The 17,067-nt window shown below is 38.7% G+C and overlaps 1 protein-coding gene across 6 annotated transcripts in view; it reads left to right on the top strand.

Annotated features, from left to right (window-relative positions):
• The window catches only part of CPEB2 (cytoplasmic polyadenylation element binding protein 2), a 105,614-nt gene that overhangs the window by 40,083 nt on the left and 48,464 nt on the right, over window positions 1-17,067 (top strand). For 4 of the 6 annotated variants that reach the window (XM_075066583.1, XM_075066580.1, XM_075066582.1 and 1 more), the window contains exons 5-6: window positions 9,687-9,710; window positions 15,788-15,958. In XM_075066583.1, coding sequence (XP_074922684.1) covers window positions 9,687-9,710; window positions 15,788-15,958 — 195 coding nt within the window. The remainder of the gene's footprint in view (window positions 1-9,686; window positions 9,711-15,787; window positions 15,959-17,067) is intronic. The other 2 variants (XM_075066581.1, XM_075066585.1) reach the window with 1 other exon arrangement.

Below are 17,067 nucleotides of genomic sequence, written 5' to 3'. Positions count from 1 at the left end.
CCATCCAGATATATGCCACCTACTTCTAGCTTTCCTCAATCTTTTGGACAATTTGTGTCTTCTAATCCTATAGGTATGTTCCCAGATCCCATCTGTTGGAGAGACTGGCCTTCCTGGTCTCAGTGACCTTATTGGACTACCCCATGAGAGTTCTTGAATCGTCCACCTTATTGATGAAGTAGTGACATCGTTATTGACAAGGATCCAGCTGCTGAGGAATCTTTGGATCCAATTTGACCAGATGCATCTGCAACTCAGATTGGTGGCCCTTAAAACTTCTTCTGAGGAAGAGGATGAGTAATTAGTTCCTCTTTTTGAGCAGGATCAGGTGGATACAGAATTTGTTGCCTGATGAGCATATGGGCATTGATTCTGCGTTGTCTCCTTCTAAGGATGGTTTACAAAACCATGAATTATTGTATTGTATTGACTTTGAACTTCCTTTCAATTGTTGTGGAAGAGGCGTCACATCCAGTATATGACATTTTTTTGGTGCTCCTTCCAAGAATAGAATTTCTTTACCAAATTGGATGGTCTCTTATAACCCGCTAAAGCTGTTTGGGCTATCCCTGCTTGTTAACCTATCTCTAAAAAGCAGATAAACTTTATCAAATACCACATGCGGGGTTTTAGTATTTACATACTCACTCCATATCAAATTCTTTGATGGTTGCAGCTGCCAGTAATAGATTTAGGCCTGGTCACACCCATTTGACTCCAGGTTATAGAGAGAAGGTTTTTTCTTTCTTCTCTAGGGATTAGAGTGGCTAATTAGCAGGCAGTGATGGCCCATTACTGGTTTCACTTGTGAGAGAAAATTGGCTTTGTTTGTGCAGAAGTGACTAGATCAGTAGTCCCCAACCTTTTTGTGGCCAGTAGCACATTCATATTTTCAGAAGAGTGTGGCGGGCGCCAACAATTACTCACATACAGGGCTGGCTCCAGGCACCAGTGGAGCAAGCACGTGCCTGGGGCAGCATATACTATGGGGCGGCATTCTGTCCAGTCTGCAGAATTGGAGCATTTTTTTGTTTGTGTTTTTGGCGCCAGTTCTGGGCAGTGCAGAGAGAAGCCGGGAGGACAGAGAACACTAGCACCTGCAGCCCGCAGCCCCAGAGTTCTCTGTCCCCGACAGGCGTGGGGCCATGGCTTCTCTCCCCTGCTGGGCACTAGGGGAGCACACATAAATGCCCCGGCAGGCGCCTTGGTGCCCGTGGGCACCGTGTTGGGAACCACTGGACTAGATGATCAGAGGAGACTGGCCAGTGAAATATCGGCAGAGGAACAAAATCTGGCAAAACATGCTCTCAGGGCTTCTTTTGATGTTCCTGTCTCTTCATTCAGAGCTTTGGCGTCTGCTGTTACCTTGAGAAAGCATGCATGGACTGAATGCTAAATGTAAAGATAAGCATCTCCACTTTGAGGGTGATGGTCCTTTTGGAATAAAATGGACAAATTACTAGAAAAGTTAAGAGACCAGGTCTGCTGTTCACTTGATTTATATCCTATTCCTAGAAAGAGACCTCCTTCTTTTTGTTACTAGAGACAGATTTATCCCCAGTCTTCAACTTATTTTTCGTCTCAGAAATGTTACCTTCATTGGCAGACGACATCATCTTTTCAGTCTTAACATAAAAAGAAATAATTCAGATCTAGGCTTAAACTGAAGCAATCTGCTCTTTCTGTTTCGTCTTCACTGACTAAATGGCCTCAGATTTAACATGAGGATCAAGAGTCCTTCTCTCCCTTTGTTTGGGAACATTGTAATCCATTTTATCAACAACTGGAGGCTTATTACATTGGACTAGTGGGTCCTAGAAATAACAGTAAAGGGCTATGCAATACAGTTAGAACAGTTACCTCCTTTCGGTTCCCCTCTCCTTCCCTTTTCAGGGTTATCAGGTTATTTTTCTGTCAAAAGTTCAGAAATTGCTTCTGATAGGTTCTGTGAAAAAAGTACCCAAGTATCTATACGGTCAGAGGTTTTAGTCAGTATTTCCTGATCTAGAAGAAAGATGGGGGGTTATGTCCAATTATAGATTTAAGGAAATGGAAAAGGTTTGTTGAGAAGTTTCATTTTGGAGTGCTAACCCTAGCCTCCCTGATTGCCTCACCTTCAATTATTGACTCGTTCACAACTCTCTATTTAAAACATGTTTCTATTCAACCAAATCATCGGAAATACTTCCGTTTGATGACAGCACAAAGACATTGTCAGTACAAGATCCTGCCATTTGAGTGCTCAGAGCTTTTCTGTATTAGCAGTGCATTCAGAAGATAGGGTATTTGTTTAATCCAATTTAGAAAACTGGCTGCTGAGGTCATCTTCCTGCGAAGATCTGCTAGGTTACATCCTCTGCTAGGTTACATCTGCTAGTCTACCTCCCTTTTTACGGATTTTAGATTCTTTCTGAATATAAGAAAGTAAAATCTCAGGAAATCTGTTTTTATATTGTCTATAATGTAGTAGTAGGAAGAGCTTTCCTCCCAGAGGAAAGACTTCTGAAGATAGTGTGTAGTCTATTTTAGAGATTTGTCACTGATTCCAGGCAATGCTTTCCTTGTTGGGTCTGATGGGTCTTATGCCAATGATTACTTGTGTGGTTCTGTTTGCATGCCTCAGGATAAGGCCAAAGCAACATTGGTTGGCTCAAGCTTACAAGCCAAATCTAGACAGTCTTCATAAGTTAATTGTCATGCATCAGTACATTTTTAGATTCTTTGTGGTGGACAAACTGTGAATTAGTCTTTTCAAGGGGGTCCTGTTCAATCCCCCCTTGCCGTCCAGCGCATAACATCTGTTGCAACTAACAGTGGGTGGGGGAAGCTCATCTGGACTCTTTTATAGTTCACAGTCACTTGGTGTCTCAGGAAAATAATTTTGTACATAAACATTTTAGAATTGCATGCCATTCTTCTGTTTGTCAGATCTTTTCTTCCTCCATGTAAATGGGAAGACTGTTCAGTTAGTGACAGACCATACAATGGCTGTGCAATGTCAACAAATAAAGAGGCACCCATTCTTCTCTATTAGGTGCTGAGGCAGTCAGTCTACGGTACTGGTGCATTCTTCACAGTGTCTATGCAGTGGCACCGCATCTAGCAGCGGAGAGCAGTGTGTTCACAGGTTAGCTCAGCAGAGGTGGTTCTCAGATGCATGAGAGATCGCTAAAGGATCAGGTGGTGTAAGAGATTTTCTCCAGCTAGGGTCAGCGCCATGTTAGACCTGCTTGTGACAAGGTTCAACAAAAAGTCTCTCTTTTGATCAAGAGTGGGAAAGGACAGTCACATGATCTTGGATGCTTTCCTAATGCATTGGGGGAGAGCCTTTTGTATGCTTTTCCAGCCTTTCCATTAGTTCAGAAGATAAAGGGAAAATAAGACGAGACAGGGCAAGAGTGATCCTGATTGCTCCAGCTTGACTGAGACAGCAGTGTACATGTTACAGACTCCCTGTGACTGCTGAATCTCTCCTCCATCCCCCTGTTTCTAGGCCTGTTGTCACAGCAGCAGGACAGGACTCTTCATCCAGTCTCTCCATCTGACAGCCTGTACTGTCAGACTTTGACTAATCTAAAATACTCTTGTTCCTTGTTGGTTCAAAATGGGTTGCTTAATTCTAGAAAATAATTTAAGAGGAAAGGTTATTACTTGAAATGAGTTAGATTTGCTCCTTGAATGCAAGGCAAATATGACTCACCAGTTACAGCTTCTATTCCCTGTATATTGGAGTATTTTACTGTATTTAAAGTCTGAGGGTCTCTAATTCTTTAAGAGTTCGTTTAATGGCTTTCTCATCTTATCATGCTTTGATGGCAGATCATTACTTGTGCATAATGCAGCTAAAAGGTTTACAAAGGGAATATCTAACTTGTACCTCCCCTTGAGAGATCTGTTTCCAACATGGGATCTTAATTGGTTTTAGTGAGGCTTACGAAGCGCCTTTTGAACCTTTGGAAGTGTGTTCCTTATTTTAACTATTAAAACTATGTTTATTGTTGCTATAACATAAGACAAAAGGGTGAAAAAATTGCAGACATATCTGCCATTTGCTATTTTTCATAAAGACAAAGTGGTTCTTAGACCTGCTCTCAGGCTTTTACCAAAAAGAGTATCCGAGTTTCACATGAGTCAGACAACTAATTTACCAGTGTTTTTTTCCAAAGCCACATGCTAATAAAGGGAATCTGCTTTACATACTTTTGAGGCTAGAAGAGTTTGAGCATGTTGTTTAAACAGAACTAAAGATTTTAGGAGGTCATAAGTTTTTGTTTTTTATGCTAAGAACTGTATGGGTTACAATGTATCTGCTCAGCCTGTTTCCAGATTGGTTAAACAATGTATTCTTGAATATTACAAGTTAGCGGCAGTCCCAGTGCCTACTACTATGAGATCTTATTCCATGAGGGCTGTGGTAGCATCTTTAGCTTATCTTAAACTTTGTTCCTAATGAGAAATCTGTAAGACTGCTGTTTGGAAGTCAGTCCATACATTATACTTTGGATCTGGTTTCAAGAGCAGATGCTAGATTTGGTAAAACAGTGTTTTGATTGTTATTTAATTAGAACTCTGTTACCTCCTGAGTGTTTTCAGCACTACTAGTCAAACTACCTATAAGTGGTAATATATAGGGCCACTTGAACAAGTTAAGGTTACCTACTTGTAACTGGAGTTCATTGAAATGACTGCATATTCACACTTCCCACTGACCTTCCTCCTGCCCCTTTCTCAGACTCCTATCTTGGTTTCTCTGGGTCAGCGGTAGAAGGAACTGAGGCGGTAGAGGGCACAGTGCCACCTTATATAGACTTGCCCACAGAAGATTGGAAGATGCTGAGGGAGCAGGTAGGATGGCTGCACATGTATTATAACAGGCACTGCTTGGAGGAAGTTCTATTAAGCTGCAGTGGCTGGCATATTACCCATAAGTGGAAATATGCACAGTTGTCTCAAAGAACTCTGGTTACAAGTAACAAATTTACTAAACCTAATATTTAAAGTTTTCATGACTTTTTAAAAAAAATAAGTATTTAAACATTTCCCTACAAAGAGAAACAAAGTGAAACTGACTAGTCTGTTTTTATTGTTCAAGGTTGAATCAAGTGTAAAAACTAAATAAACAGCAGAAACAGTAAAAAGTGCAATAGCTTTTTAACATTCTTTAAGTTCTAACAGTCAAAAAGGGTAATACAGATAAGGAAACATGACATGCTTTTAAAAATGTTAGTTCTGATAGTTTCTTTAATTGTCGTCTTTACCTCATAGAGGAAGAAATTCTTTGTGTAGCAAATAACTACAAAAGGTCAAATATAAAGTGTTCTAAATAGAACTGTGCAAATTATTTGTTTTGGGGTTCAGTGGCTGTTCCTCATCTAATGTTAAGCCTAAACTTCTTGATGGCCAGTTTGTATCTATTTGTTCTTGTATCCACATTGGCATATAACTTAAATAACTCATGTCCCTCCTTGATATTTATCCCTCTGGTGTATTTATAGAGAGCAATCATATCTGCCCTCAGCCTTCGGTTAGTTAGGCTAAACAAGCCAAACTCTTTAAGTTTCCTCTCATAAGGTAGGTTTTCCATTCCTCTGATCATCCTAGTAGCCTTCTCTGCACCTGTTCCAGTCTGAATTCATCTTTCTTAAATATGGGAGACCATAACTGCACACAGATTCCTGATGAGGTCTCACCAGTGCCTTGTATAATGATGATAACGCTTCCCTGTTTCCGCTGGAAATATCTCACCTGGTGCTTCCTAGGACTGCATTAGCCTTTTTCATGGCCACATCACACTGACAGCTCATATTTATCCTGTGATCAATCAATACACCCAAGTCTTTCTCCCCCCTCTGTTACTTCCAACTGATAAGTCCGCTGCTTATACAAAAATTCTAGTTGTTAGTCTCAAAGTGCATGACCTTGTACTGTGCATTGTTAAATATCATCCCATCTTTATTACTCCAGTTTTCAAGGACATTCAGATCTGCTTGTATGATATTCTGAACCTCTTCTATGTTGGCATTACCTCCCAACTTAGTATCATCTGCAGATTTTATTAGCACACTCCCAATTTTTGTGCCAAGGTCATGAATGATATTGTTAAAGAAGATTGGTCCCAAAACCCATCCCTGAGGAACTGTACTAATAACCTCCCTTACCCCTTCCCCAAAAAAATGGATGGATATTCACCCCTTCATGTCCACTGTTGGAAATGGGCCACATCCACCCTAATGAATTGACCCCATTAGCACTGACCCTCCACACACTCTGTAAAGCAACTCCCATCTTTTCATGTGCTGTGCATTTATACCTACCTACTGTGTTTTCCACTCCATGCATCTGATGAAGTGGGTTATAGCCCTCGAAAGCTTATGCCCAAATAAATTTGTTAGCCTCTAAGGTGCCAAACGGACTCCTTGTTGTTTTTGCTGATGAAAACTAAAATGGCTACCCTGTGAAACTTCTCAAAAAAGGAGATCAGGTTGGTCTAGCATGATCTACTTTTTTGTAAAATCATGTTGTGTTTTATCCCAATTACTGTTCACCTCTATGTCCTCAACTACTTTTTCTGGCAAAATTTTGTTCCAAGACCTTGCATGCTATTGAGGTTGAACTAACAGACTTGTTGTTTCCTAAGTCATTTTTCACCCTTTCTTAAAAATAGGTACTGTATTAGCAAATCTCCAGTCACAAGAAATGACCCCCAAGGTTATGGATTAATTAAAAATTCTTGCTATTGGGCTTGTAATTTCATTTGCCAGTTCGCTTAATATTCTTGGATGGAGATTATCTGGGCCCCCAATTTGGTCCCATTAAACTGTTTTGAGTTTCACTTCCAAATTGAATGTGGTAATTTCTGCTTCCATAGTCTCATTTCCATTAGCCACCCTGCCAGTGCCCCTAAATGTCTCATTGCCTCAGGTTTTTAATAAGGGTAAAATATTCTTTTAGGAGTTAGACCATGCCTAGATTCTTTTAATATTCACCTCATCCTCAGTGCTTAGTGCTCCCATTTCTTTCAGTCTTTTTTATATACACCTCTACCCCGATATAACACAAATTCGGATATAATGCAGTAAAGCAGTGCTCTGGCGGGGCGGGGCTGCGCACCCTGTTGGATCAAAGCAAGTTCGATACAACGCGGTTTCACCTGTAACGCGGTAAGATTTTTTGGCTCCTGAGGACAGCGTTATATCGGGGTAGAGGTGTATGTGATTATAGAACCTTTTTACTATTGTTTTTAATTTCCTTTGCAAGATTCAGCTCTGCTTGGCTTTTGGCAGTTCACTTTTTCCCTATACTTTCTGACCTTCAAGAGGTAGTTTTCCTTGCTGATCCATCCCATCTTCTGGATAACCCTTCCCTGTGAAATTTCTACCCTTGCTTGGAATGCAGGCTTCAGATACCTTCTGCATCTTGACTTAAAGAAATTCCAAGACTCCTCCACATTCAGAACCTTGAGTTCTTCAGTCCAATCTATATTCCTAACTACTGGTAATTCCCTTAATTTTTTTTAAGTTTGCCTTTTTGAAATCAAGGACTCTAGTTGCAGATCTACACAAGGAGAATAAACAATGTGATGGCAACAAATGTGTCATGTTAGTGCCACCATTTGTTTTTTGTTTTCTCCTGGCTGGGCAAAATACTCGCAGACTTTTGGGGATATTTTGGCACATAAATGTAACTTTAATACATGTATATGAAATATCCTAGCAGATGCACCATTTTCTTGCAACTGCAGCATTGTATTTTAAATAATAGGTTTTTTTCTACTTCTAGTTTTATTTTTGTTTCCAAGAGTTCACGTGCTGCTATTATTTAAAAACATATAAACATAAAAATTTTGTAAGTGTCCTACCAAAACATCTTTCATGAGAAGCGAAAAGATTGTCTTAACAGTATGAAAATTTGAGAACACTGCTGAGCTGGTTTGGATGACAGAGGGAAGCAAAACTGGATGAACAGAGCAGAGATAATATTAGTATTTGTGCCTAAAGGGACTTGTTAGTGTATATTAGGCCAAGATTCTATTTTTATATTACCCATGAGTGTGTGCGTGCCACTATAGTCATGCTAAAAATTAACTAATCAGTATGGGCTTGATGCATTTGTTTTTTCCCTTACTGTTGTAACTGTATTTGTGAAAGGGAGGGGAAAATGTATAATTCTTCCAGGTGAAACTAAAAATATTAACTTCAAAATGAGTTCAGTATAATATAGCTAGGGGGAAAATGGTGCCTGCTGTCTGAGGATTCAAGAGTAATAGGATTAAATTAGAGAAAAAATGTAATGGGAGGCTTTTCAGAGTTCTACAAATAACCTGGTAAATCCCTGATAGGAAAGGGCCTGCAGAAGAAAAGGAGTGATGCTAAATAAAATTAAAGACCATGTTTGTGCAAATGGGCATTACTATAATATAGCTATCATATAATACTGAAGTGGGGAGATGAATAAATCAGAGGAGGTTTTTTGGTTTCTGAGACCATCTGCATATCTATGGCCCTGATCTTGCATTCTGTGGGTGGATCTGTGCACATAGTCACATTGAACTCAAAGGAGCCCTGAGTGGGCACAGAGGTCCACTTACAACATTAGGCTTGGAAGAATGTTTTCTGTTTAAATAATTACTGTATTTAGAAAATTTTAGTATCTTCCTATCTTGTCATTTAAAGAAACTATTCTCAAGTACTAAATCTGTGAAGAAGGAACTGAAAATATTTTTATAAAAGCATAGTACTGAAAGACAAATTATATGTAACTTACTACTTATCATTCACTCTTTACATGTTAGTAGTTTGCTTTTTTTGCTAAAAGGCTAGAATGCTGAAAAATAGCATCAGTGTGTTGTGTGGAGTCTTCTGAATTGTAACCATTAGCACAATCTCTTCATGAGTCCTGTAACACTAAAAAATGAGGTAAATCTTGATTTAGTGGTAATGTATTTGACTTCATTGCCTTGACTTTATGCAAGTGTTAGGCAGTGTTTATAATACAATGTCATTTCTTGTGACTTACGCTCTGATTTTGTTTAGTACCACAAGGAGTCTTTTGTTTAAAACAAAACCTTGTGCTTAATTTTCTGCTAGCTCTTTTAATGGAAAAGGAAGGTCATGGCTTATAGCATTTTTGTATTGTCATTGCAAAGAACTGTACAGACTGTTCCATGGACCAGGATATTTCTCTGATTCATTTAACTCTTACTACACTGATTTAAAGCAACATTTTCTCTTTATTAGCAAAATTTTGTACATTATTTAAATTCTATCATAGAGTCTGAGGCAATGAGCTGAGAAAGACAGAAGCTAAATTAGAGGTTAGATTAAATGTAATACTTATATAGAGAGAATATAATTTAATTAAGAGTATAAGGACATAGTAGAAAATTGCAAAACTATAAATATATTTAAAGTTAAAGAAATTATCCAAAATTATTTTGATGTATGTAAAGCATACTCTTTTATATCCAGTAGTTAGTGCATAGGCAACAGAAAAAGTAAAAAAGCACAGTATTTGAAAAATGGCTTAGTTTAATGTGATCACATATAGGTATATCAGTAGCAACTTCTTATGGAGATTAGTGCAATTCATCAATTACCCACATAGTTCTTTGTATAATTATTTTTATATTTGGGAATGGTACATACAGTTCTTTGACATTTTATAATTTGTCCTTTGTTTACATGCAGCAAGGAGTTATGGGAGAAGACGAGGTAATTCATTTATCTTTGCTACAGTACAGTTATTCTGATTGGGCTGATATTGATCATTGTGATTAATTACTCCAGATTATTGATTTTAGATTTGTTTTGTCTGCATGTTTAATCAGTTTTTGCAAAAAAGTGATCTGTTTTGGTCATTGATTTCTTGTGTTAGTGGGTTTGAATCACAGATCTTTTAATCAATTAAAACACATTGTAGCACTAATCATAATTTCACTAACACTTAAAGTAAATACTCTCTGTACTAGCTTTATTAAAAGTGTACATAACTCTGATTTGTTTTTCCACAATTCTTCTTCCCTTAACACTTCATATAAGTGATGGTATATGCAGCTCAGTTAAAAGAATTGTCACAGTTTTATTAAAGGATTGTGGAAAAAAATTGTGAGAAACAGCACATGGGACAAGTTGTCAGCTGATGTACATTGGCATAGCTCCCTGGACTTCGGAGGAGCTATCCTAATTTAACCACCTGAGAATCTGACCCATTGTCTCTGTATAAGCTACATTGAGTGTAATATGTGAATCTCAAGAATTTTGGATAAATCCAGGTATTAACAAGATCCAGATATTTTCCTGTCTAAGTCACTGGTTCACATCTGTCCTAGTTCAGTTCAGACCATTATCTGATAGCTGCTCCTTAGTCCCCCTTTAGAGAAATGAGTGGATGATCCAGTCTCTGCTGTTCAGATATCCATATCATAGAACACCACCGTGTTTCACAATTTCTGGAAGTTTCAGCACAGGCCAATTAATATGTAGTGGCATTTGGAATTGAATTACCTTTTTGCTGCTAGTGTTGCAATCAGTTTGTAGTCCAGTATTGCTGCTAAAGCTGTGTAGAGAAGCTCGCAGTTCCATTAACTGTTTTTTGATTACATAGAGAACTAGAGTGTCGTTTGCTAACAGTACAGTACTTCTTATAGTTGTTTCATTTCATTATTTGTTTTAATTCTATGTATTGTGCTAATTCTTCAAAATTTCCCAAATAAATTTTAATATTTAATTTAGTGGAGTTGTTAAATGCAGATCCTTGATATATATTTAATTACTGTTTGATAGCAACACTATATAATGAGTGAACGGTATTCTAAGCCCCTGGTTTGTTAACAATTACAGCTGTATTTTGAGTTTTAGTTTTCATTGTACATATAGGATATGCAAAGCAGGGAAAAGGGAAGGGGGGAAGCTAATCAGGCATAGGAAACTTAAGAATGGACCCTCCTGTGAATGCTCCTCTTAGGTCAGAGGTTCTTGCAGAACAGGAGGAAGAGACAAGGAGTTCAGCCTCCAAATCTAGAATATCCCTTGACTCCACAAGGGAAAAAAAATGTACCACTGCACATGTGTCTTGACTAAGCTCAAACTCACTTTCCTCAGTGTCAGTTTGACTGTCTGAGAAGCCATGCTTGCCATTGACTGTCAGCTCCACTTCTACTTCAAAGATGCCAGCCTTCATTGCCCAATAGTCAAATTTTCCCAGAAATGCCTTTGTGCTTTCTCACTCATCACTTTATTATGCATGGAAGAAGTTCCATGCAAATATCTTAAGTCATTATATTATCTTCCTTCAGATATCTCCTTAAAAATCACCTCTATGCAGTGCCAGCATAATACTCGACAGTGGCTAAGCCAGGAGTGTGCTGTGACTGCTGCTAAATATATTTACTTTAATAGTCTGTGCTACCTTATGCTCCCATTGTCTTTTTGTTGTATCTGCTGGTATCTCTTATACTTAGATTATAATCTGTTTGGGGGCAAGGATCATCTTTTTATTATGTATGCATGCAGTGCCTTTCATAATAGAGCTCTGATTCCTGACTGGGGCTTCTAAGCACCACAAGACAAATAATGGGGTTCCTCAACCACCTCCCGCAAAACCACAGATTCCCTATAATCCTATGGCTCTTGAGTGATCTTCTGGAGAGGAATGGCTTCTACATGGTTGCCTGGCCCCACCAGTCCCCACTGGTCCCTGAGCTCCTCCAGGAATTATGCTTAGGTCCCTACCAAATTCAGTCCATTTTGGTCAATATCACAGTCATAGTATTTTAAAAATCATAAATTTCATTATTTCAGATATTTAAATCTGAAATTTCATGGTGTTGTAGTTGTAGGGGTCCTGACCCAAAAAGGAGTTTGGGGGGGGGGTTGTCGCAAGGTTATTGGTGGGGGATTATGATACTGCAACCCTTTTGTACTGCTGCTGGTGGCGGCGCCGCCTTCAGAGCTGGACGGCCAGAGAGCAGCGGTTGCTGGCCAGGAGCCCAGCGGTGAAGGCAGAGCCACTACCAGCAGCAGCACAGAAGTAAGGATGGCATGATATGGTATTGCCACCCTTACTTCTGTGCTGCTGCTGGAGGGGCACTGCCTTCATTGCTGGGTGCCCAGCCAACAGCCTCTGCTCTTCAGCCACCTTACTCTGAAGGCAGCACAGCAGTAAGGGTGGCAATGCTGCAATCTCCTAAAATAACCCTTCAACCCCCCTCCCCCCACACACACACATTGAGCATTGGCCTGCTAAACCCAGGGTTGTGAGTTCAATCCTTGAGGGGGCCATTTAGGGAACAGGGGTAAAGATCTGTCTGGGGATTAGTCCTGCTTTGAGCAGAGGGTTGGACTAGATGACCTCCTGAGGTCCCTTCCAACCCTGATATTCTATGAATCACCTTTTGGGTCAGGAACCCCAGTTTGAGAAACTCTGGTTTCCCCCACGAAATCTGTATAGTATAAGGTAAAAGCACACAAAAGACCAGATTTCACAGGGGGAGACCAGATTTCACAGTCCGTGACGTATTTTTCATGGCTGTGAATTTGGTTAGGGCCCTATTTATGCTGCAAGGGGCTTTGCTAATAGCCAGACTTCTTAAGGTTGAAGGTTCCAAATTGCAGTGTGGGCAACAGCTTAGTTACTACAGACTTTCATGTGCGGTAATGTCATCTTCTCCCGCTTGTAGCTTTGGAGTGGGAGAATCTGGCAGAACTAGCTATTGCCCCTCCAAATCCATTGAGCTGGGATCCTGTTAAAAGCCTCTTTGCAGAGGTTCAAGGTGAAGGAGGAACTTGCTTCCCATAAAGTTAGCACTTCCTTCTTCCAAAACTATTTAAATAAATGATAATTATAAAAATGAGATGGAAAAAGAATGATCAGGCAATACTTTTATGCAGAGCTTGACAAATCCACTCACCACTAGCAAGTAGGAACCTTTTCTGAGAATCTTAGGACTTACCCCAAAGTTAAGTTTTTTCATTTTACAAAAAGTAAATTTATGGCCTTTATCACTGCAAAAAAAACTTTATGAATATGAATCCAATATAAATCTCTATGCAGATATTTCACATTTTCAGATTGTCTAAGATACAAATCCTGGCCCCAGTGCAGAGTCTGAGAAGTTGAGTTGTATGCAAAGGAGTTCTCTGAAACTGAATAGAAGGAATCATCTCTTGCTTCCTCTCTCTTCCTCTCCCTCCTCCTTATTCCTCCTGATCACTTTGTAGCAGCATTCTTATTATGTCGCTGCATTTCTAGCCATACTGTTTGAGCATGCTCTATATGGGAAGGAGGGTAGAACTGAATTACCCTGAAATCCCTGCTTCCCTTTGTGCTCATGAGGTGTTAACTCTGAAATCTCTCTCACCCCTTAAAATTGCTTTGTCAGGAACTTTCAGAGGTTTCAGCTATTCCCAAATACTACAATATACTTTGAGCACTGATAACAAGTAGGATAGATCTGATTAATGACTTCCTAGATAATTTGTCAAGAGTTGTTTTATACATGCTAATTACAAAATCATTTTTCTTTCTTAGAATTGAAACCTATGTCCAGTTCACCAGCATCATTTTATTTTTTCAAAAATGACATTTTTATTTTAAAAATTTGTTACCAAGCATATTTTTTTCTTCTCCCTCAGCCTAATCAAACTATAAGCAATTGTAATACGCAATATATTTATTCACTGACTTTATCTCCACAACTTGAAGATGAGCCAATGATACATGAGAACATAAGAGTGGCCATACTGGGTCAGAACAGTGGTCCATCTAGCCTACTATCCTGTCTGCCAACAGCGGCTTCAAAGGGAATGAACAGAACAACGCAATTATCAAGTGATTCATTCTGTTGTCCAGTCCTAGCATCTGGCAGTCAGAGGCTTAGGGACACCGAGTGCAAGGGGTTCATCCCTGACCATCTTGGCTAATAGCCATTGATGGACCAATCCTCCATGAACTTATCTAATTCTGTTTTGAACCCAGTTATAGTTTTGGCCTTCACAACTTCCCCTGGCAACGAATGTCATGGGTTGACTGTGTAATTGTGTGAAGAAGTACTTCCTTTTGTGTGTTTAAACCTGCTGCTTATTAATTTAATTGGGCGACTCAGGGTGGTTCTGTTACATAAAGGGGTAAATAATATTTCCTTGTTCATTTTCTCCACACTATTAATGATTTTATAGACTTCTATCATCTCTCCCCGCACCCCCTTAGTCGTCTCTCTTCCAAGTTGAACAGTCCCAGGTTTTTAATATCTCCTCATATGTAAGCTGTTCCATAGCCTTAATCATTTTTGTTGCCCTTCTCTGTACCTTTTTACATTTCTAATATATCTTTTTTTATGAGATGGCGTGACCAGAACTGCATATAGTATTCAAGATGTGGGCATACCATGGATTTTATATAGTGACATTACAATATTTACTGTCATTTTATCTATCCCTTTTCTAATGGTTCCTAAAGTTCTTTTAACTTTTTTGACTGCCAGAGGACATTGAGCAGATATTTTCAATGAACTATCAATGATGAGTCCAAGATATCTTCCTTCTGTGGTAATAGCTAATTTAGACCCCACAATTTTGTATGTCTAGTTGGGATTATGTTTTCCAATATACAATGTTGGTAAAAGCAAAGTAATAAATTTCATTTGCCATTTTGTTGCCCAGTCACCCAGTTTTGTGAGATTCCTTTGTAACTCTTTGCAGTCAGCTTTGGACTTAACTATCTTAAATAATTTTGTATTGTCTGCAAATACAAAATTGTCTGCAAAGGTTTGCCACCTCACCTTTTATCCCCTTCTTCTAGGTCATCTATGAGTATGTTGAATAGTACTGGTCCCAGTACAGATCCTACACTATTCTTTTTACCTCTCTCCATTTTGAAAACTGACCATTTATTCCTGCCTTTTGTTTCCTATCTTTTTAACAAGTTACTGATCCAAGAGAGGACCTTCTCTCTTCTCCTGTGACTGCTTGCTTTGCTTAAGAGCATTTGGTGAGGGACCTTGTCAAAAGCTTTCTGAAAGTCCAAGTATGCTATATCCAGTAGATCACCCCATTCACCTATTGTTGACCCCCTTCAAATAATTCTAATTATTTGAGGCATGATTCCTCTTTACAAAAACCGTGTTGACTCTTCCCCAACAAATCCTGTTCATCTATGCATCTGATGATTCTGTTCTTCCCTATAGTTTCAACCAGTTTGCCTGGAACTGAAGTTATGCTTACTGGCCTGTATTTGCCAGGATTACCTTTAACACCAATTTTTAAAAGAGGCACCACATTAGCTATCCTCTTGTCATCTGGTACAGAAGCTGATTTAAGCAATAGGTTACATACCACAGTTAGCAGTTCTGCAGTTTCATGTCTGAGTTCCTTCAGAACTCTTGGGTGAATACCATCTGGTTCTGGTGACTTATTACTATTGAATTTATTAATTTGTTCCAAAACTGCCTCTACTCATACCTCAGTCTGGGATAATTCCTCGGATTTGTCATCTAAGAGAATTTTAGCTTGTGTATTCTTTTTAAGTCTTAACATGGTCACTTAAAGAAGATACTCTATTTAAAAACAAACTAATGGTTTACTATTGGTTTGGAGTAGAGAAACTAAAAAATGTAATGTAATATTAAATGTTCTATCTACAAGTATGACATCTGGCAATTCTGAATTTTATTTCTTCTTTTATTTTTTTTCTTTTGCCTTCCACATTGTTTTCCCCTTTTTCCTTGGGTTACGTGATGATCATAACTGACTACAAAATTATTCTTTTAATATTTATTCTTCTTGTGTTTTAGGTCGTTCTTCCCTCTTCCCGATAGATGATGGTTTGCTTGATGATGGCCATAGTGATCAAGTTGGTGTCTTGAATTCACCTACGTGCTATTCAGCTCATCAGAATGGAGAACGGATAGAACGGTTCTCTCGGAAAGTATTTGTTGGTGGCCTTCCACCAGATATTGATGAAGGTGAGCTGGCTGAAACTGAATACAATTTGGTCTGGAGCGGGAAGAAAGGATGCTTAGTCTCTTTAAAATTAGATGAATGAATTGAAGTGACACACAGGACCAAATAGATCCTGGTGTAAGTGGGCACAATTCTAATTGACTTCAGTGGGAATTGCACTTCTTATGCTGAATTAGGTCCTAAAGGTGACCTGCCTTTAAATGATATTTCTTTATGAAAATTATATATGTTGTTTTCAGAGAATAAAAGCAATAATGCTAAGGTCTAAATCTTATGTACGCATTGAAGAGAGAACTTTTCTCTTGAGTCAACTTGTTGTAGTTGCTCAGTATTTTTATTGTTGTATCTTCACCTGAATTAATCAGAATGATAGTTCAGCATAGAATGTTATGCATAAGCAGCCTGTCAAGTTACTATCAGAATGAACTGTTGTACCTCAAACTCATGATATTGGTGGCACCCTTGTGATTTTTACTTTGACTTCTTTAACTTCAATTCTTCCTCTCTGCCCCACCTCCCTAATTTGTAGCATGCCATACAAAGCAATGTGCTATTAAAATAACCAAAGTGTATCTTTCCTGATATCATGAAGTATAGTTTGAGTAGGTGCCATCCAGAAGTTTTGGTGTTGATATGATTGCTTCCTCTCATGCTTTTGGTCCTGTTGGTTGTGTATTACAGGTTCCTCACCAGTGGTTGGGTTTTTTGTTAAAGGGTAGGCTGTTCCTTTGAATGATATATTACAAAGTAGGTAGGTCTCTTCTGCCCAGCTCTAGTGGCGTTCCAGCTAAAAGTTAAATAACCTCTTCTTGTAGTGAATAGGAAAGAACTCTGGTTTACAGGAGTCCTTTTTTTTTTTTTCCAGTTAAAGGCTGTCCTGTCCAAAGTTTAAGAGCTTAGGCTAAATGTGTAATAGTATGTACATTTTTTTCACACTCACTGTTGTACTTGAATAAAGCAAAATATTAATTGTACTTTATATAATACTTTTGAACCAAGCATCTTAAAGGGGTTTATAAAGATAGGAGTTATCCGCTTGTATCTATAGAGAAACTGAGGCACAGAAAAGCTAAGTGACTTTTCCAATGCAAATAGCAAGTGATTTGACAGA

The sequence above is a fragment of the Chelonoidis abingdonii genome, chromosome 5 (assembly GCF_003597395.2).
Source record: "Chelonoidis abingdonii isolate Lonesome George chromosome 5, CheloAbing_2.0, whole genome shotgun sequence".
NCBI lineage: Eukaryota > Metazoa > Chordata > Testudines > Testudinidae > Chelonoidis > Chelonoidis abingdonii.
The sequence above is the reverse complement of the archived record's forward strand: the minus strand, read 5'-3'. Positions and strand labels throughout refer to the sequence as shown.